General features: G+C 40.2%; 1 protein-coding gene and 1 pseudogene across 3 annotated transcripts; both read right to left on the bottom strand.

Annotated features, from left to right (window-relative positions):
• Positions 1 to 2623: 2623 nt before the first annotated feature.
• LOC148356481 (equilibrative nucleoside transporter 2-like) lies at positions 2624 to 22717 on the bottom strand. 3 transcript variants are annotated; one of them, XM_088346977.1, is made up of 13 exons: positions 22460 to 22717; positions 11731 to 11788; positions 11576 to 11657; positions 10657 to 10799; positions 8449 to 8588; positions 8251 to 8385; positions 8064 to 8161; positions 6547 to 6616; positions 5977 to 6173; positions 4027 to 4150; positions 3866 to 3951; positions 3577 to 3776; positions 2624 to 2943 (listed from the first exon to the last, which is right to left on the bottom strand). In XM_088346977.1, exons 2-13 carry the CDS (start codon positions 11760 to 11762, stop codon positions 2832 to 2834), a joined length of 1419 nt encoding a protein of 472 aa, XP_088203103.1. In that variant the 5' UTR covers positions 11763 to 11788; positions 22460 to 22717; the 3' UTR covers positions 2624 to 2831. The 3 variants fall into 3 exon arrangements, with proteins under 3 accessions (XP_088203103.1, XP_088203104.1, XP_088203102.1); XM_088346978.1 differs by having other exon boundaries at positions 11731 to 11783; XM_088346976.1 differs by having other exon boundaries at positions 11731 to 11855; positions 22460 to 22716.
• LOC148356482 (U2 spliceosomal RNA) lies at positions 14530 to 14620 on the bottom strand (annotated as a pseudogene).
• Positions 22718 to 22749: the final 32 nt, after the last annotated feature.

Below are 22749 nucleotides of genomic sequence, written 5' to 3'. Positions count from 1 at the left end.
TTTACCAAATTGTTCGAATTAGTTATTCGACTCCGTTAACCAAACACAACCTACATTCACCAAACAATTTATGCGCGCTCGTTTCTTGAAGGAAAAGATGAAGAAAGCCGACATTTTCACACTGGGGCAGATTTATTTTCATTAACAATTTAACTAAGGGTACTCCATCGAAAACGGCCGAAGTGGTGTCGGCGTCTGAGGGAAGCCTTTTCCTCAAGTCCTTTAGCTCTCTCCTATTGGCCATCTTCTCCCTGCATAATGGCCTGCCGACTCCTCCCATGGGTGTGCCAAGGAGGCCCCCCTGGGCTTCACCATCTCGCCGAAGAGCGTCGCGATGTCTGGAATGCTCAAAACAACACCGAGCTTTTCTACGTCATCAGGGCCTTTCTGCATCTGGATGTGCTGATTATCAGGGTTGGGTGGGGTTACTTTAACTTGATTACTTTCAATTACTTTTGGATTACTCCAATACCAAATATGCTAATAAAAGAAAAAAAAACTAAATATAAATAAAATTACTAAATTTTGTGCAGGCTTGGGGAGTAACGGAATACATGGAACGGCAAAAATAATGTTGGCAAGCCGTTTGGATTTATTTTCATTTTGTTTCTGTCGCATTTTATGTTAGTTTTGCCGGAGATCAAAGAGATCAAAGCCAGGAGAGAAAGCTTACCACGTGTTTTGAGTCATAATTTTATTCATATTTAGTTTCTTTTGTCTTTTATTAGCATATTTGGTATTGGAGTAATCAAGTTCAAGTAACCCTACCCAACCCTGCTGATTATCTTATTAGCCTTACGCCCCGTTCCCGCCGTTCCTGTAAACAACATTTTCCACCAGGGTGCCCTGACATCGCACCACAGCCCAGCCGGTGAATATCTTTTGCATTAATGTAATTTTTATCCGATCGTATAAAATCCTTCAAACCCCAAACCCATTTTCATGCCTGAAAAATGTTACTTCTGATTAAGGGCTACACAAATAAACATGACTTAAATGATCAGTTAGTTTCCATCCAATGCATTACACACACAAAAAAACCCAACCTAGTGGACACTGTATCGCCATTAACTTCCAGGGACACAGAACTAGTATTATAAAAACATTTTAGGGTTGTTTCAGTTCATAACCTTATAAGCAAACTAAACGTTACTAATGCGTCCCATGAGACCGCAGCAAATACGCAATCTTGAACCACTTCATGCCTTTTATTTAGAGTCAAACGCGTCACGAGTCAGACTGTTGCTTCGCGTGTGCAATTCACAAGATTTCGGCCCAAAAAAATATTTAAAACTTTACACACAAATAATATTTCCTATGCTCACAATGTGAAGTACTTGAAGCGATTTGCTGAAGCAGGTTGTTTCCATTGCACGTTCTTTAGGCAAGTGCGACACACAAAATGGGACATTTTCTTTTAACGACACAAATTTTGAAAGACGGAACAGAAATAAAACATTCCCCGGAAGGCTTTTAGGCATCTGAGCAAAGTAAAACATCAGTCTAAGTATAAGAGGCACAGTGCTTCGAAATAAAAGGACACCGGCGGACATTTTGTCAGCTGCCCCCCCCAAAAAATGGGAGTCCGCATAAGTTACCGGTACATATTCACTACAAGGAATACATCTTTGCTCCCCTATTTTTGCTATTAACATATAGTAACATGTAAATAAATGCTTGATTGTAGGCCTTTTCACCTTTCGGGATGGATTTGTCTGCATGTATTAAAACAAATACTGACCCAAAAACTGAACTAGTCTCTAAAGAGGATACCACGATCGATTGAGTTTGGCAAATGCATATAAGTACAAAGAACTTTTAAGATACAGTTTAAAAACGTAATGTGACCACAAAAAAAGCTTTAAACAGATTTCCCTTCTATGTATTGACCAATATTTTCCCTTAGCTATCAAGCAAAGAAATAACAATAAAAAAATGAAAAATTTCCCACCAAAATATGACTTAACAGCAACGTACATGTTTCTTAGGCGTATTGCATACAAACATGCTTCTCAACTGGTGGGTCAGGACCCAAAGTGGATCGCGGGCTTTCTAATTGGCAAAATAATGCTAAGAAGAAAAGACAGAGGGTCAATTCTGCTCCTTGTAAGTAAGTGGCAATAATGCCCTATTTGATCTCAACTGTTTGACCTGTTCTGTCAATAGGCGCGTTTGAGAGGGACCACATCTCATTCTATCGAGATTCTGTTGGTTTTATCTGCTTCTTCTGTCCATAATAATGGGCACAGTGTGAAACAGTGACAAGAACAATCCAGTCAAAGAAGGAAGTGTTAAGGTAAAGTAAATGGTTTATAAAGGTTATAATTTTATTTTTTACCCATATATTAATCCTTATCAACGACATAATTAAATAGTTATCGATGTTTAGGGACACACTTAATTCATATTTTGAAATTCTTTTAGTATGTGGCTATTTTAAAACAGTTATAGGGAGTCGCTTAAATGCGATGTAGGCTTATATGAGAGTATACGTTATGGTTCGAATGGTGATTTTGTTTTGGGAAAAAAATGAATATTCTACCATCTCTACTTTAAACAGAACAATCCTTTCATTGGATACATTTGAGAATTGGAATTATTTTTCTTGATTTGAGTCGTACCTTTAATAAAACAAAATTGCTTATCATTGGTTAAAATGTGATAAAAGATCAGCCACATTTTGTGGGCATGGATATTAGTGCTCTCATTTTGTATTTGCTCCTCGGTCCTGCTCAATATCTAAAAGACAGCTGACATGAACTTTGGCAAACATTCCAAATTTGGCCCGCTCTGGTCAAGGCACCACATTCATCAGTTGAGCATGCCACAAACTACACGAGTTTCCGAAGCGGGAAAGACAGCGCTGCTCCTATGGACAGACCCAGAGCCAAGAAAAATGTCATCAGAGATCCGGCTGTCTCTGCATCCTTGGGTTCCACCAACCTGAGTACAAAAAGCTAAAGTTAGCAAACATTTCAGCTTTTTTTTTTTTTTAACTCATTCAATGCCAACCAAAGTTTTGCCATTTTGACTTGCAAAATAACGTTTTTCTGCAAGAACAATGAACCTATGCACGAACTTTGCAAGAACATTTTAGCGCCCAATGTTTACGGTGATGTGATCACGATTTCGGGGACCACAGCGTACGAGCACGAAACGTCATCCCTCTCTGCCTTGACATTGCAAAGGGACTCAGTCATCTTTTTTTTTTTTAATAAGAAAACCACTTCAAAGCGTTAACTGTACTTATATATTCGCTTTTCCCATCACACTGCTTCACAGTGCCTACTCGCTATATAGGCCGCTTACAGACTCATTTGCTGGATACACGCAGCAACACAAGGAAGTGGGGGCTTATTCCATGTGTGGACAAAGATCTGACCACAGCCACTTCTGCTATGTAAATGGCATAGAGAAATCATTGCTTAACCCTTTGTTTTTTTTTAATACATAAAACAAGAAATGCGTATCTTTACATTCAGGCACTTAGGGAAAGTACTTCTGAAAAATGTATTTATATGTTATGGCATTGAATGGGTTAAGCAGATTTAAGTACTGTTGTGCTTTTGGACTCACTGAGGTGCATAGGACATGGACAAACAGACAAAGTATCCGCTCGAGACGGAAAAGAGAGCCATGATGATGGTGAACGCCACGTCGGATGGGAAGAAAACGGGGAGGAAGGAGCGAGTTTGAACGTTGCAGAGCATCAGGAGGGGAATGAAGACTACGCGAGAAACCACCAGCAACGGGAAGAGGCGCGACTCCTTGCGGGGCTGAGGAACAAAATATTCTTGGCTTGGTTTTTATAGAAGGAATAAAATGGATTATTTTACTTTTGTGATGACCTGATTCTCAGACTCACCCAGCGAACGAGGGTGGTGACTGTTCGGCCGAGCCAGTCATTGATGTTAAACGTCAGGAAGCAGCAAACGTTGATGAAGTAACGCTCTAAATTAAAAACAATCGCAAATCAGTTTCCAAACAACAACCTTAAATTAGAAAAACAAAAAAAGCCATCCGTACCCCAATTCCCTGGCAACGCCGTCTTGAAATTAGGAGAGGAGGTCTTGACATCAACGGTAATGGCAGGAAACACAGACAGTGTGACTGTGAACACAAACGTTACACAGAAAGCCATCACCCAAATCTGGAGAAGAGAAAAAATGAATTGGTAAACAATCAATATAAACTTAAGTGACCAGAATGAAACAATGATTTTGTTGTGCGTGGCAAAATACAGCTAAATAAATTCCATCTTTCAATTATTCTGCATTTGTCCCTCTGGGGAAAAAGTTGGGACACCCCTGCTGTTTAAATGTTACAGAGAAATCATGAATTACGCAAACGTCTATGCCAACTTCAGTGTTTTCAATTGGATGCTATCATTAAGCAAACAGGCTCAGGTCAAAGCAACCAGTACATGGTGTTGTAAAGTAAACACTTAAAGAACACGATGATGTCCACTTACAATTTGTTTCACAGTCAATTTTAACATGGGTTAAAAATCTGATTAAAACGAACAGGTCTAAGAAAACAGTGCAATAAGGGAGGCACTAAAGCGGTGATTACCAACCTTTTTGAAGCAGAGAGCTACTTATTGTTACTGGAGAGCCCAAAGAACTACCTGTTTGACATGCATCACTAAAATAACATGTTTGCACTTTGTTACTGTATTACAAGAGGTTAAAACAGGCTTAGGCAAATCACTACACATCATGCCAGTTAGAAATAAAAAATTCCCCCCAAAATCACAATGACCCACGATTTATTCAGAACCAGTTTGCCGGCTACTTAGGCCGTTTAAGGGGGCATCATGTTGAAAACCCCTGCTCTCAGACATGGTTTCCTAACTTTTTTTTAAACCCAAGCTACACATTTCTAGTTTATCTTTTAATGTTAATAATATCAATGAAGACTAGTTAATGTAACCAAGAGTAAAAACAATTATGTTTTCTTCAAAGCGTCTTAACTACAACTTACAAACAAATCAAACTTACGATCGTCCGGAGCCTATCTCGTTCGTAAGTAGGGCAGCGTCTGTAGTGTAATAATCTAATCTGCACACTAATAAATACAGTATTCCTGTCCGCAGAAACTACACTCATTTTTATTCACACCACCTCAAACGCCAAATTCACTTTGGGAAATCTCACAATACTCACCTCAAAACATTGTCTTCTTGGATCGCAGCACTTTTTTTTTAACTAAAAAAGGGTGAATTTTTCCTAAGTGAGATTTTCATGCGTGACAAATCTTAACCTGTACTTTTCTAGTAAAATAATGGATACATAACTGATACTGAATAACTAAACTGCTTTGCATTGTGGCAGTTACCATCTGACACGATTGTACTTTGACATGGACTTACGCTGCCGTTAAGTTTTTCATCGTACGATGTCAAGTGTCAAGTCATGTTTATTTGTGACGCCCTTAATCACAAGGAGTCTCAAAGGGCTACACAGACCACAGGTTATTGCAAACCACAGACTATTATGACACCATTCCCTGATCTAAAACCTACATAGGGCAAGGAAAAACTCAAAAACCTCAGGATTAGTCAAGTCAAATCATGTTTATTTGTGACACCCTTAATCACAAAGAGTCTCAAAGGGCTGCACAGACCACAGATTATTGCAACCTACAGACTATTATGAAACCATCCCCTGATCTTAAACCTACATGAGGGCAAGGAAAAACTCTTAATGTCCACACTTTTAATGTCTGAATTGGATAATTCACAGGTTTTATTGATATCTATTTTGAATTATTTCTTCTGTGAATTTTGTATTTTCTTTTAATTATTGAATTAACAGACGCTCCAAAAGAAGATAACTTGGTCTTTTTCACAATAATAAAAAATAAAAAATACCAATTTTCTTTTTGCCTGCAGCACCCTGGTTGAGAAACTGTGCTCGATGGAAGACTGACTCCTCTCCGTTAAGTTTAGTGGGCCTGCACAACAAGTGTGCTCACCTTTTTGAAGACCTGGATGACGGAGGCTTTGGCTTCCTTCTTTTCCACCTGCTCCGCGGAGAGGAACGTTTCTTTGGTAGCGTCCTGCAGGGCCTCGCTCTCGTTCTCTTCTGGGCCGACTTCTTTGTTTGGGCCTCCGGCCACCGAGCCGTTGGCGTGGCCGTTGAGTTTGCCATTGTCCACTGTTGTACTCTCCGCTTGACGACACACACACACATACGCGGGCGGTTGAGAGCGAGACTTGAGAGGCGAACAAACCAGGCCTTTCAGTAAAAACCGCCGCAACTCCACACGGATGAATGGAAGCCTAATTAGATAATGGCTCACAAATTGATTAAATTACACAATAACTTAGGAACCCCATCAAGCTTAAGTGGTTAAGTCAACACAAGCAGAATGCGGATTGCAGCCCGCTTGATGACAAATCTCCAAAAGAAAATGGATGTTACATGATAAAGACAATTCTTTGTGGTGACGGCAAGAAGGGAAATATATATAAATATAAATAAGTTATCAGTGAAATCGCAAGTACGTTGGAAATAAGTCAAAGGTGTACATGCAATCACTCACCTGTAAGCAGATCATCTGAGGCGCCAGGCTCATATTTAGCACTCCCTTTCAGATAATACCGGGCAAACTCCTGCGAAAAGAAGGTTTGGTGTTTCTTATGCAGGGTTCATACATCTTATTTAAAGTTAATTTTAGGAATTTTTAATGCCTTCTGAAATCAAATTTAAGACCAAGTCGACAGAAAAAAAAAACTTGAATTAGAGGTAATTTTAAACAAATGTTTATTTATTTATTTTAAATCACATGTTGGTCTGGTTTAAAAACCGTTCATCTTAAAAGCACTTTCCAAAGTTTTCGACATGGAAAATGATAAAAAAAAAAAAGAATGTTTACAGTACATCATGGAGTCAGTAAAAACTGTGAGATAACTACTAGTTCCATAGAACTCTTCTGCTACATCCATGGAGCATACATGATGCATGAAAAATGTCTTTTTTACTAAATCTTTTCAGTTAAAACCAATATCAATCACATTCATATTTTCACATTTTTAAGACTTTCAAAAATTGGTCTCAAGACATTGTAATGCCAATCGAGGCCTTATTTTTAGAATAACAAAATGAATGCCGTTGAAGACTTTAAGGATCCGTGGGAACCCTGTTGAACATAGGAATATTCTGGCAGGCCACCAGGGTTTAATTGTTCCCACCAGAGTCCCAAACTTCTATTATTAAAAAAACAAAATATATTTTTAAATACCTATATAAATGGGGAGTTAAACAAAAAAAAATATGTTTCACTACTCGTGGGCGGCAGTGGCTCAGGAGGTAGAGCGCTCGTCTTGGGATCAAGAGACCGCAGTTCGAATCCCGGCTCCTCGGTGTTACATGTCGAAGTGTCCTTGAGTAAGACACTGAACCCCTAATACCCCCAATAAGCAGGTTAGCGCCTTACATGGCTGCACGGCCGCTATTGGGAAATGTGAAGCACACTGTAAAGCGCTTTGGGAAGTCTTGACTTGAAAAGCGCTACATAAATGCAGATCATTTCATTTCATTTACATAAATTATTTCGAACACCATGGAGTGTCACTCAGAAAGACTCCATTGATTAATATTGTGTTTACCAGATCACTGATTTGAGTATTACATATAGTTAAACTTAAAACTCATATTGGTGATTTGGTCTGCACAGCACATTAAAATAGTAGAGCATTGGAAAAAGCCCAATTACTTTTAGTCTAAATGACGAGCAGATATTTTTTGCATTAAACTCCCATCTCATTGACCATGCTTCGTGGGTGTAACTTGTTAGCAGTGTCATTGCCTTTCATAACAAATGTATATTTATGATTCAATAATTTACATAGGCACATATTCGTCATGGATGATTTTGATCTAAAAATGCACCAGATTAATGCATTCGAATTTAAAATGTACAAAACTTTCTTTTGGGGGAGCATGCCCCCAGAAATCCCCCAGACAGTCCACCCACCAGAGTCTCACAAAATTCTATGGGAAACACTGAAGTTCATTCATCAGATTAGCGGTACAGCCACGTTTACAACAGATACGAACCAAGTGCGGCAGGAGGAGGTAGCAGCAGAGTGTCACCAGTGTGCCCACGCACGGCGTGATGAAGTATCCTAATGCTGCCGACTCAGAATCCGCATCACCTGAGGGACGAACGGACATCTTGAGCACACCATGTGATTCGCATGTGGTTTCCGTTAACAGGCAAGCAGAATCATTTGTGTGTGCTTACTGGCATTTGCCAACAGCATAGCAATAGCAGCAAAGGTGCCGGCGAGGCCTTGCCCGCTCATGAAGATGGCGCTGTACTTCTGCGGTAGCATGCCTACCAAGCCGAACAGACTTCCCTGCACCACGGCGCCGAATGCTGCAGGAAGACGGAAACGTTTTGAGGGTAGCGCTACATGCTCGTTACTTACAAGTTACTCACAGTTAATGAACCAGATCGTCGCCATCGTCACGGAAAAGAAGCTGTCGGTGTCCATATCCACCTTCACCAGCACAGCAGTGAAGACAAAGAGCAAGAAGATGAAAACCAGGCTGCCAGCAATGCGCATGGCCTCTGATATCCTGGAAAGCACAAGCACGATCAGAAATTCTAGTATGAGAATTCGTAAAGCATAATATAAATATCAAATGATTGCATTTGTAAAAATCACACAATATGGGTTGTTATACAAAAAAATGATATCCTTTGATATGTAAATATCGCAGAAAGTACAAGATTAAGGCAAATGAAATAAACAGGTTTCGTACACCCTTTTAATGGCCTAATTCAGGCACTTTTTAAGGACTTTCAATACAAATTTCCCCAGTACGAATCAAAGCTAAAACTTTAGTTTCAAAACCCAACTTTAGCCCAAACTTATTTCGGGGACCCTGTCGGTTGAAAACCCTAACTTACAGCCTAAACCCTGGCTCCTAATCCTAGCTGCAACTCTAGCCATACCCTGTTTCAAACTATAATTAGAGTTTTTAACCTGTTTTGAGGAACCCTAGATTGAGTTTAGAACCCTAATATGAAGCTCAAACCCTAGTTCCTAACCTACACCTAACCCTAGCTGTAACCTTAGCCATAACTCAGTTTCAAAACCCTAAATTTATTTCAATACACTGAAAAGGACCCTAAACCTTAGTTTCTAGTTACTTGCGTCTTACTCGACACCTATATTCCTCATGTCTTACTCCTATATTTACTGCTCAGGGTTGAAAGCTTGGGAAAAAGGTGCAGCTTATAGTTTGAATTTTACGGTATAAAAATAACGATTGTTAACTCATTGCATGCCAGCAGTTTTTCTCAAATGGGAAGAGCCAATGCCAGTAAAATTTTGCCAGTTTGACTTACTTTTGCGAGCCCACAGAAAATTTAGTTCTGCAGCTATACAGGCATAGGACATAAAAGAAGGCTTCAACCCTAATTTTCATTGGAAAACAGTATGAGTAGAAAAATTCTGAGGAAAAGACTTCTTGTGAAAGAATGCCTTTCCGGAAGAACTGTCAACTCAGTGCTTTTTAGCATTTCTGATTGCTCAATTTCTAAACAATGCTTTCCATAAACACAAGGGCACTCAGCTTGCAAAATACCATTCTTAATGCAAAAACCTTTCAGCACCCAAATTTTACGGTCTAGTGATCACACAGTTTTGGTCACTGTGGCGTTCACAGTCCCTTAGTCGTTCACAAAACGTCTTCCCTCTGTGACCAACCGAAGGGACTTTGTCATCAATTTTGAAAGGAAAAAGCTCTAATGCCCATTTGTCCATGCCTCGCAAATATAACCACACTAATTTGCCAAGCCTACTCGCTATACGTGGCTGCCTACGCACATTCATTCACCAGAAAAAGGAAGAGACACTCGGAAGAGGGGTTTCCTCGATGTGTGGACAACGATCTGATTAAAGGTACCCCTGCCATCGAAGGGCTATTTATCATACTGAATTCATTTCGAATGAGAAGCTTCAAAAAAAGTATATAGTTTTAAAAATAAAACAAGAAAAAAATATTTTTACATTTTGGCACTCAGGGACAATGCTTCTTAAAATGCATTTTTGCGCTAAGGCACTAAATGAGTTCATATTCAAAGGATATCACATTTTTTGAAACACCCTGTATTTTGTTATTAGTAATCATTTGCAGACCATCTTATATTTTTTTTTAGAAGTAATAGCAGTTGTTTCGTTTTCTAAGATTTTTTTTTTACATAGAAGCAAATTTCTTTTGGAGCTGATTGGGGTAAATCTGCCATCGCAAATCCTGACTGATACCTTGAATTGATGCCGAACATTAGTACTTACCAATCCATACTCCTGTACTTTTGCAATTGTACGGCCTAAATTGACCATGAAAAAAGTAGTGTTAAAAATAAGTTAAATGAGTGAAGTCATCTCATTAAATTATATAAATGTAAATAACAGTAAATTCAAAAGGAAGAAAAAAGGAAAAATAATGCTAATACCCAAAGGAAACCCCTTAATAATAAACATTGACCATTCGAGTCAGTTTTTTGGACCCTACGGAAGCTTTTTGGAACTTCTGAATTAATGCTTTCAGGATTGCTGTTCTGGAACAAAAGCTTTTATGATTTTCTATACAATACGTTGCCACTTTTTGTGACAAGCATCAAAGGTGGATGACCCACCTTTGGTAAAGGATGGAATTGAGCAAGGTGAAGAGCAGCAAGGGCAGCTGGGACAGCAACGTCATGCAGCTGTTGAAGTACTTGACATTATTGTTTTCGCTGCCGTCAGTAATGTTGGATGAGTTTAGGCGATCTTGGAAATACTGCAAATGAAAGACATATGCTGTTTTAGAATAGTTTTAAGAACCGGAAGAGACTACAACATCCACCCATCCATTTTCTGCACTGCTCATAATTATTGAGGTCCCAAGGGTGATGGAGCCCATCCCGGCTATCTTTGGCTATTATTGGATAGGTGGACACCCCCTGAGCTGGTTGCTAGCCAGTCGCAGGACACAAGGACATTGATACCTAAGGATGATTTGGGGTCGCCAATAAACATTCTTTGGAATGTGGGCAGAAACTGGATTGCCCGGAAGAAACCCTTACAGCCACAGGGAAAACATGAAAACTGCAAAAGTTGAGACGGTAGCTGGGCTTGAACCCAGGACCTCCGAACTATGGGGCGGACTACCAACATTGAAGCCCTGATGGGAAAACCCAGCTCTGGACTACAAAAAAATAAGGAAAAGCAGGTAGGCTCTTAAACCTATCCGTACGATCACGAGTATCCGCATGAGTCCCCTTTATTAGTCATATGCTGCAGATTTAGGGGCTCCCTGTGTGTTGTAAAGAGGAAAAGCACTTGCAAACCTAAATTACTTTCATGTGGCATGTCTTGTAGGGGCCCACATGTTAGGTTTCCCACATGTTACCATGGCAACTCACATATTTTATCACTCACCAAGCAAGAATGTGGGAAAACAGACAAATCGTGACAATGTTAAACGTATTCATCTACAAATTGATTTCCAATTTGTAAAATTTACAGAATGACCCGTTGGTCAGAATTGCAAAGGAATTTTTCATTTTTATTTACCAGTGAGGCAGTCATGAAGAAGTTCCATGGTAGGAGCGTTCCCAAGCCCAGGATGAAAAAACATATCCCTACCAAGCAGGCCCTGTAACATAGAAAAATAAATTACCCATTTGAATAACAAACCATTCAATGGAGTTGACAGAATTCCTTCCTACCAGTCTGATGGAGCATCTTTCCTTTCCTTCATTCTCACGCGGTGTTGTTCTTGCTATGCTTAAAATGACAAGGAGATGACTTCTCAGAACAACCTTTTCATTGCGTTCTCACTTTTCACGTTGCACTGAAAGAAGGAAGAAGGAAGCTTGGAATGTATGTGTGGCGGATAATGAAAGGCGTGCAAAAGTACACAGACAGAGGTCACGAAAGGTGAAGCGTCATGCTGCCAGCACGCTGGTAAGCTACTTTATTTACAATTCTTCTGTTCAGCGATCGCGATAAATAAAAGCCAACCTTACTTGTGAAACACTTTTCACAAAATGAAATGCATATCAAAAGTGCTGTTAAAAAGATTCAGAAAATACAAGACACGCATCTTTCTTTTGACAGTCATATACACAAACACACTAGGATTGTGAAGGAAAAACATGATAAGGCTTATGAAATGAGAACACAATGAGTCTCACTTCATTACATCGTAAAAAACTTTGTTAGCATTTATTTCACCTAAATAAATTAGACAGCTTTAGAAAAAGGAATGCATTATTAAAATAAGGATTACAGGGAAGAAGAATAAAAAATAAAGAAAATAAACAAAGTATTAGATACAGACAAATAAAATCGCATACTGGATTAGAAGGTGTGCCCCCCAAAATTGTCTTTTGTTACATATTTTTCATATATTAGGCGCACTGGACTAAAAGGTGCAAGGAATTAAATCGACAGTAAGAGCTGCCGCATTTAAAATACGGTATAACCATTGCACGTTTTAGACACGATTGATTGAGCAGTCCCCCAAAAAATAAAATAAAAAAATTGCAAAACATTGTATGCAAAAAGCAGTCAGAAAGCGAGCAGTCAGAACTAAGGCCAGCGACCATGAATTTTAAATAAATATCTGCAATCCAAGGTTCCGTAAAACTAAAATTTCAAGCACTTTAATTTCAAAAGGTCACATTTCAGCTGCTTTCATTTAGAAGCAGTTTTGGCACAAATGTTGTATTTTTTACCGTAAAGCATCAGCAATATTTTATTTACCTCCTGCATATGGTTTTAAAAAAAATAAGTTGAACTTGAAGCATCTTCATTTGAATTGAATAGCTTATAGTTGTGCTGTTTTTTCTTTTAGATGATCTATTTTATTTTATCATCTTACAGTGTCAATTATAAATAGGAACATTAAAGGACCACTTTTGTGTGACGTTGACATTTCAGTTTATGACATTTTGTGGCTGTAAACCTGTTGCACAGTGTACATGTTATGTTCTCATTGTCTCATTATTTTCTAATCAGACCCTCCAAAGGTGTATTCAAATGTCTCCAATTACTTAACTTTACACATACACTAAAAAAAATTGCAAGTGTTGAATTTACTTTATTTTAATGTGTCAAGTGCTTTCACACATCTAGATCTATACAGATGCTCCCCTACTCACGATCATTTTAATTATGAATAACGGTACATACTAACCTTTTTTTTCCAGGATGTCCAAAAATATCTGGGCATTGCTGTAAGTTTGATTTTGTATTGTGTGCACCTTTTTCCGAGTACAGGACATTACTGTAGTGCTTCTTTCCGCAGCTACCGGCATGTGGCGCTGTGAGGGCTCACCCAGCATCCACCCCGAAGAAGAATTCAGGCTTCGACTTTCTAGACATACCGTACTGTATCTCTTGCGCGCTAAGAACTTTGACATTTTATTGTTTAATATTTCATGCATCCATTAGATATGGTTGGTGTAAAGTGTAAAGAAAAGGCGAGCCGTTTCCTTTGAAATAAGAGTTGAATAAGAAAGCTTGATGCGGTTGAAAAAATCGTTGGATCGCTTTTGTTTGGCCACTTTTTACTATAGAGGAGGAATATGCCTAACTGTTGAAGCTCATCTTCCAAAAATACGTTAAACTCAACTTTATTTATCTTTATAGAGCATATTATTTTATGAAATGTTTATTTTTTTAGTACAGTACAGGTGACTTATACAAACCTAAAACATACAAAATATAGCACTGAAGCAACTTACGAACAAACTCAATTTACGAACGATCGCCCGGAACCCACCTGGTTTGTTTGGGGCGGCATTAGCTCAGGAGGTAGAGCGCTCGTCTTGGGTTTAAGAGATGGCAGGTTCGATTCGTGTTATATGTCGAAGTTTCCTTGGGCAAGACACTGAATCCCTAATGCCCCCATTAAGCAGGTCGGCGGCTTGCATGGCTGCATGGCCGCTATTGGTGTGTGAGTGAATGGGTAAGGGTGAAGCACATTGTAAAGCGCTTTGGGAGGTCTTCATTGACTTGAAAAGCGCTATAGAAATGCAGACACTTTGCAGTTCGTAAGTAGGGCAGCGTCCTTACAAATACCGTAAATTCCGGACTATAAGCCGCTACTTTTTTCCCAAATGTTCAGCCCTGCGGCTTATTCAGTGAAGCGGCCAATTTATGTAATTTTTCTAACTGCCACCAGCGGCACTCAAGTACTAAAGGTGAGATTTAGACCGGTGGAATAAGTGCGCCGAGGTAGACGGCATTCTCTTAGTTTGCGTACGAATTGTCAGTCTGACAAAAGTTCTTTCCGTTAATGAGGAAGTCGCCCTTGATGGCGGCAGTTATGAAGAGAAAGATGAGGTCGGTTAACAGGGGGGGAGGGATTTTTAAGGGTTATTTTTCTATCTTCTTTATTCATTATCCGTTGTCGGTCAGTTCATAATACGCTACAAAGCCTAGGAGACGGGACCCTTACACTCAGCCAAAAGGCCAAGCTAAGGTCCTAACCTTAAAGCCTTGCTGCGATCATTGCGAATGCACCGCTCCCGGAAGTACTGCAATACCGGGCAGATGCGTGGAGTGGACAGAGCAAGCTCTTATTCCATCTCCGGATTGCAAAAATCAAATCATACAGTCACTTTAAGTACACAAGGACCATAGGCTACGATACTGCCACTGCGCAAAAGCACATTCACAATTTCGTTATATAACATCTTTGTTAGTGTCAATAGATCCGTCCAGGCCAAAGTCGATTGTCCTCGGTCTGAACAAATCCACCAACACAAACAGCAGCAAAACAAACACGACAATCTCAACAGCCATCAAGCTTATTCACAATTTTGTTATATCTGACAATATGACGTGACGATATGACGTTTTAACATTTTTTCCTTGCATTGGCGGTATGGCTTTTTTGGACAGATACACATGATGTGTTGCGAGCGTGTTATTAGTAGCGCGTTGGTACCTTTCACAGGCACGGTTTGGGATGGAAATTATATTATTATTATTAAAGCTTTGAAAACTCTGGGTCTACCGTCTTCCTTTGTAAATATGTGTAACCATGTATTATATGTATTTGCAACTGTATATTTTTGTAATGTATTTATTTGTATTTATTTGAGACACTTATACTGATGTTTTTCACGAGCAAATAAGAAAGAAGGGGCGGAGCAAACACGGGCTGTTGGGAAGTGGGGACGGGTAAAGGTGAGTGATTGTGGAGGCCGGAGACAATAGTAGATATTTTTACCACCCTTACCTTTGGAAATATACACATTTTTTCCCTTGGATTACTTTCAACGGGTACCCGGACTTTGCAGGTCTGCATCAAATGATAACTACCGGTATCATTTTCCTATCAATTTGCCGGCTGTGGGTTTCAAACTGTGACGGTATAGCATGATTCGAACATTTGACTGGTTGATGGTGGACGCATCAGGTTAGCACTGCTCGTTCTATGCGTTTATACTGTCATTGGCGTCGGTTTTAAGAGTATTGTTAATTATTAATTTTACAATTCTAACCATTTTAACATAGTTAGAAGTAAAGCAGCCGAGTCCTGCCATGGCCGGGCATTATACCGGCGGGCGGAGACGTAACTGCGTGAGATTCTTGCTCAAAGATGTTGTGGCAATTTCGGAGGGAATGTCAAGGACGGATTTTATTAACAAGTTTGTTGAAAAGATTCTGAAGTTTAAAAAGGAGGAGGTACATGCTGTCATAAAAATGACTTCTGGCAAAGGCTTTGATGTGAGTTTTGAAACGGCAGCTCTTTATCAAGAGTTTTGGAATCGCTTTGAGGGAGTGAGGTCCCAGTTTTCAGGATTTACAGTGGAGAAGCTGACTGATAATACTAACAAGATTGTCGTTGTTAGAATGTTTAGTGAAATGATCAGTGCTGATGACGTCTGTTATTGGTTGAGTAGATACTGCTCAGTAAAAGGCCAGGCTATGAAGGTGAGGTGTGAGAAAGGCTATTGGAATGGTGCCTGGAGGGTACCAGTCCAACTACGGCAAGATCCTCAGGGCTTTCAGGGAATGAAACAAATTCCGTCGACTATATTCCTGGGGGAAAACCGTGGCTTTATCCACTATCAAGGGCAACCGAAACTCTGTCGCAAATGTGGTGAGCATGGGCATCTGGCTGAGGTATGTGATCGAATTTTTTGTGGAAAGTGCAGAACAATTGGACATTCCTTTGAGGAATGTAGCAATAGCAGAAAATGCAATCTCTGTGGAGAAACGAATCACCTCTTTAGAAACTGCCCGAATTCGTTTGCTAACAAATTGAAAGCTAGGAAGGCAGTTAACAAAGACAACAAAGACAATGAAATGATGTCAGACAACATAGATAATGAAATGAATAAATGTCACAAAGACAATGAAGTGAATAAAGATAACAAAGACAATGAAATTAATAAAGTCATGGAAATACAAAATGAAAATGAACAAGAAATTAATGAAGTTATAGAAATACCCAATGAAGATGAACAGGAAATGAATAAAGTTATGGAAATACCCAATGAAATTGATCAAGAAATGCACAAAGAAATTGGACAAGACAAACAAATTGAAAAAACAGATGTACCTACCAAAACCCCTGGAGCAGAGACCAGAGAATCAAAATTGAAACAGGAAGAACCTGGAAATTCTGATTCGATTTCTCATAAAATACCTGAATTTGGACATGACAAACGAATAGAAAAAGCAACTGCCACTCCGAAAACACATATTAATCAGGAAGGGCCTGGAAGAGAGTTCAAATTAGCAAATTTGTTTGCTACGCCATTGCCGGGATTTGGAGAAGTCAAACAAATCGAAAAGGCGAATGACTCTCCAAAAACCCATACGGGCACTGGAAAGAGGAGTAAAAGTAAGACAAAATTGGGAGTGGTGAAAAAAACAGAAACAAAGATAAGAGATTTAGAAGAAAGCCGATTGCCGGTGAATAAGCCCACAAGGGAACTGTATGAAGTTGAGACGGAGGAAGTCGGGGAGGGAAAAAATCTGACCCTTAGTGGGCAAGGAAGTAAGAGACCCTTTGATAGGTCCTCTGGCTCACCCCCTAACCCAGAAAAAAGGGGAAGACCTGGAACCACAGACAGAGAGTCAGAGGGTCCCAGAGTTTTCCCCGGTGAGTCTCAAAATGAGGTACTACTCTTAAGTGATGTGTCTGACACAGGTGACACTCTCGATGATCTCGATGATCACCAAAGAATGGACTCAGATCCCCCGGTTTTGTCTAACTAGTTTAAATACTTTAACAACAATTATGAACATTACATTCTCTACTATCAATGTGAGAAGTGTGAGATCAAAGGTTAAGGCTCACAGTGTTTTATCGTTCTTAAAAACTATCAGAACGGATGTGTTTTTACTACAGGAATGCTGCATCCTCTTTCTAAAAAATTATAAACAGTGGGAAGAGATTTGGCCATATCCGTCATTATGGAGTGGCTCGAATGAAAACCGTAACGATGGGGTAGCCATTTTAATAAACAACCCTCAACTCATCATAAAGGGGAGTACCGTGATGAGAGACGGACGCGCAATCTTAGCAAGACTTTCTTATATAGGGAATGATTTTAACCTCATTAACATATACGGCCATGCCGACAGACAACTCAGGTACGAACTTTTAGAGGACATCCAGTCGCATATGCTAGGCCATCAACCACTAATCGTGGGAGGAGATTTTAATTGCATCCTAAGTAGGAAGGATAGAAAGAGGAATGATGAGGAGTTTAAAGTAGATAAAACATCAACTTTATTACAAGACATGTGCCGGACATTTAAACTGGTGGACTGTTTCAAATCCATACATCCAGGAGAGGAGGGCTTCACCTGGTTCAGTAGTGACAATGCCAGAGCCTCTAGAATAGACTACATATTTACGAGGGGTTTAGCACAGAGTGATGCAAGATTAATTCCAGTTTTTTTTTCGGATCACTTGCTACTGTCCTGCTCTTTCTCATTTCCTTCAGGTATGACTGTTGGGAAGGGTTTGTGGAAGTTAAACTGCTCCCTGCTGGAGGATGAGGCTCTAGCCGCACAATACAGGGAGCTGTACAAAGACTGGCAGACCCTTCAAGACTCGTATGATTCACGAGCACAATGGTGGGAAATGACAAAGAAACGAACACAGACCTTTTTTAAAAATGCAGGGAAAAACAAGAAACTCAAAGAGATGAAACGCATGTCGGGACTACAAAGAAGACTCCAACGCTATTTCATCCTAACAGAAAAGGGGATGGACTTTAATGATGAAATCAAAGATATCAAACAAGAACTAAACGCTTTGGCGGAAATAAAGAGCAAAGGCATCATAATAAGAAGCAGAGAAAGAGAAATAGAAGAAGGGGAAAAATGTACACGCTACTTTTTTAAAAAAATTATGGGCAAAAATGAGGGGATTTTTAAACTTCAAAACGAAAACGGGCAAATAACAAAGGAAAGTAGTGAAATAACCAGATTGGTCGAAGACTACTACAAAAAATTATTTGAAAAGAAAGAAACATATGAGAATGAAATGGGGCATGTATTAGATCATATTTCAAGATCAGTGCGTCAAGACCCCTTTTTAACATCGGACTTTACCCAAGACCAACTGAATGATTGCATAAAGACTATGAAAAAAGGCAAATCACCCGGGGAGGACGGACTCAACCTCGAATTTTACCGGACTTTTTGGGATATTTTAGCACCAGATCTGTTAACTGTTTTTAACGAATTTTCCAGTCGAGACCATATGCCAGACAGTTTCAGAATCGGGATAGTTACTCTATTGCACAAAAAAGGAGACAAAATTGACTTAAAAAACTGGCGACCCATAACGCTTTTAAACGTGGACTGTAAAATTTTCAGCAAGCTTCTAGCAACACGAATGTCTGTTGTCTTGGGAGACTTGGTTGATCCAGACCAAACCTGTGCCATTGTGGGAAGGAAGATCAGCGACAGTCTCATGCTGATCCGTGACACCATTTGTTATGCAAGAGACAGAAACATGCGACTAGCGGTCCTAAACCTAGACTTTGAAAAAGCCTTTGATCGAGTCTCGCACCAATACCTCTTCAGGGTATTGCAAAAATGTGGTTTTCCCCAAAAATACATCAATTGGGTAGGACTGCTATACCGAGACATCTACAGCAAATTCATGATTAACGGGAATTTATCGGAAGCAATCGAGATCAACTGCGGTGTACGTCAAGGTTGCCCTATGTCTCCCCTTCTCTATGTTCTTTGCATTGAACCTTTGGCACAAATGTTAAGAAAAGATAGATTTGTCGAAGGCATCAATATCCCAGGAAGTGGGGGACAAATTACCAAGTGTGTTTTGTACATGGATGATTTTAACATTTTGTGTACTGACCGCGCATCTGTTGAAAGAGCCCTTGACTTGACTGACCTGTTTGGGAGGGCGTCTGGGTCAAGGCTAAATAGAGAAAAATCACAAGTGAAGTTTTATGGAATGTGGAAAGAGACAGAAAAGGCAGGACTCCCGCTGACGGTGTTAAAGACAGACCAGAAAATCCTAGGGATAAAATTTAATGCGGATGGAGGAGGCGAGACCAACTGGGATGACGTGACAAGGAAAGTTAAGCAAAAACTTGTTTTTTGGTCACTAAGAAAACTGACAATAGAGGGGAAGGTCCTAATCATCAAAGCGATCATCCTCCCAATGCTTTTGTCAATCAGTTTAATTTTTATGCCTAAAAGAAACGTGCTGTTACAAATGGACCGAGCCATCTTTCGCTTTGTCTGGGGCTCAAAGTGGGAAAGGATAAAAAGAGATACAATGAAAAAGAAAAAGGAAAAAGGGGGAAAGGAGTGCCTGACCTCCAGCTTTTCCTGGGAAGCAAATATGTCTCTCTCCACTTCCAAAACGCTGTGGGCCCACCCAACAACCCGAAAAGTCAAGCAATGACCCGGTTTTGGATGGGCTCATATTTGCGGAAGCTAAAGCTTGTACCAAACAATCGTTTGATTCCAGTTTCATTTAACTTGCCACCAATACATCTCTTTATTCGGGATTTTTTGAAGAAGTTTGATTTGGAAACACAAGAATGTCACACTTTACAAAACCACAGGGCCCTTATTGCTATTGTGCAAGAGCGAGCAACAGTAAGCCCTGTGCGAGGGCTTGCGTTTGGCGAATCCACAACGGTTTGGAGCAACGTGAATCATCCTGCCCTCCCAAACAAACTACGAGACTTGTCATGGATGGTGGCTCATGAAGTTCTCCCAGTCAGAGCCGTAATGCACCACCGAGGAATGTCAACGACTTCGACGTGCCCTCGACCTGGCTGTGGCGCCCAGGAGTCGGTGAGGCACCTTTTTTGTGAGTGCAGTGCTGCCCAGGTCTTGTGGACAATGGCCGACCAACTAGGAAAGTTCCCGGACTTGCCAGCAGGGGAGGTCCCTGATGCACAGTACGTGCTTTACGGGGTGAGTCGGTCGACGAGGTCTCGGAAAGACTTTGCCAGGGACTGGCTCACTCTCGCCGCCATCAAGGACGCCATCTGGACCTCCAGAAACCTGCTGGTATGGAGGTGCAGGCAGATCCCCCCGTGGCTGTGCTCCAAATGGCTGCAGATACCATACAATCTGCGAGCGGCGGGCCTAGGACGCAGCCATAAAGAAGACTCGTCTGCACCCACCCGGAGGGGGGAGCCGGAGCTACACTGTGGGAGTCCCGGCAGCAACGGCCTGGGTTGTGGAACCCAGAAGGGAGAGGACCCACACAGAAGGAAGAGGACCCACACAGAAGGGAGAGGACCCACACAGAGGACTGGAAGAATGCTGCTTGGGAGGGTGGGATGGCAGAGCTATGCCCTTGCACAATAGTATTGCCTTTTACACGCTGGTTAACTACTGTTAAAAGAAAATAACTCTGAAATTGTTTAATTGATGTTGAAAATGTCAGGAAAAAATGTTAAAACGTCATATCGTCACGTCATATTGTCAGATATAAAAAAATTGTGAATATGCATGATGGCTGTTGAGATTGTCGTGTTTGTTTTGCTGCTGTTGGTGTCGGTGGATCTGTTCAGACCGAGGACAATCGACTTTGGCCTGGACGGATCTATTGACACTAACAAAGATGTTATATAATGAAATTGTGAATATGCTTGATTGCTAATAAGATTTGAGAAGGTTTGTTCAAACCTCACTTTGTGTTTGCGGTTAAAAACGTCATATTGGAATATAATATTGTGAATGTGCTTAATTGCTGTTGAGATTGTCATGATTGTTTTCTGTTTTTTAGTGTCAATAAATTTGTTCAAACCAAAAAAAATGTCAGTTTGGCTAGGACCTTGACTCAGTCTCTTTGCTGGAAGCAAGTGTCTCGGCCTATTGGCTTTGAAGTGTTTCATGGTATAACTGATAATGGATAATTGATAAAGAAAAACGAACTATGAATCTACATAGAATCCCCCCATTAAAATTGTTCAATCAAAAAGAACCCATTTGTATAATGTGGGCGCAAGCGGCTATTATACCAGTGCGGCTTGTGTATGGACCAAATCGGTTTACCTCCCGAAATGTGGGGGGTGCGGCTTATATACAGGTAGTCCGGAATTTACGCTAATCATGGCTTGAGTTGCATTTAAAATGTACAATAATTCATTCTGGGAGAGCACGACCAAAGACCCTTATAAGCTCCACCCACAAAAATCCAATGATATTCTATCGGAAACACCGAGGTGCATTTATTCAAATAGCAGTCCAGCCATGTTTTCAAGAAATACCAATCAAAATTGATGTGGGCAGGGTTGGGTAGGGTTACTTTAACTGGATTACTTTCAATTACTTTTGGATTACTCCAATACCAAATATGCTAATAAAAGACAAAAGAAACTAAATATGAATACAATTACTACATTTTGTGCAGGCTTGGGGAGTAACGGAATACATGGAACGGCAAAAAAGATGTTGGCAAGCTGTTTGGATTTATTTTCATTTTGTTTCTGTCGCATTTTATGTTAGTCTTGCCAGAGATCAAAGAGATCAAAGCCAGGAGGGAAATCTTACCACGAGTTGTGAGTCATAATTGTATTCATATTTAGTTTCCTTTGTCTTTTATTAACATATTCGGTATTGGAGTAATCCAAAAGTAATTGAAAGTAATCCAGTTGAAGTAACCCTACCCAACCCTGGATATGGGAAACACTTAACTCAGTGAAGTGTCACTAAATTTAATATTTATCAGCCACACAAATACCAAACATTTATAACGCATTACACAAATGGGCTTCACTCCACATGACGCAGAGTAATTGTTACCTGTTGCGTTCTATTCTAAAGGCAAGACGCGTTTTCAGGAATTAAAATATAAAAAATACAGACTGTCGACGGTATTGTCAAACCCGTCGAACCTTGGGTAACCTCAAGCATTAATTTACCACGAGAAGAAAGACATTTTTGGTTGACGTTTTCGACACGAAGGAATCAAAATGTGCTTACCTGCGGGCCACAAAACAAAGCGCCTGTCACTTCTCATGCGTCCTCTTCTAGGTGATAATGCTGACGTGAACACGGAATGATTTACTTTCTCGCGTCCTGGCGTCGCAGGTGGCAGGCGTTGTTGTGTTTTAGGTCGAAAATTGAGTTAGGACAAGCTTATTAAAGCAGACTAACAAAGAATGCTCTGTTATTCCCCGCCGTGTTGAGGAGGCGGCAAGCTCATTTTCCGGTACGAGGACTTCCGGTATGACGTCACGATGCCCTTCTCGTTTCAAATGGTATTGATCACT

Source organism: Urocampus carinirostris, chromosome 11 (assembly GCF_059441175.1).
Source record: "Urocampus carinirostris isolate Australia breed hairy pipefish chromosome 11, RoL_Ucar_1.0, whole genome shotgun sequence".
Classification (NCBI taxonomy): Eukaryota; Metazoa; Chordata; class Actinopteri; order Syngnathiformes; family Syngnathidae; genus Urocampus; species Urocampus carinirostris.
Note: the sequence above shows the minus strand (reverse complement) of the source record. Positions and strands in the feature narration are given on the sequence as shown.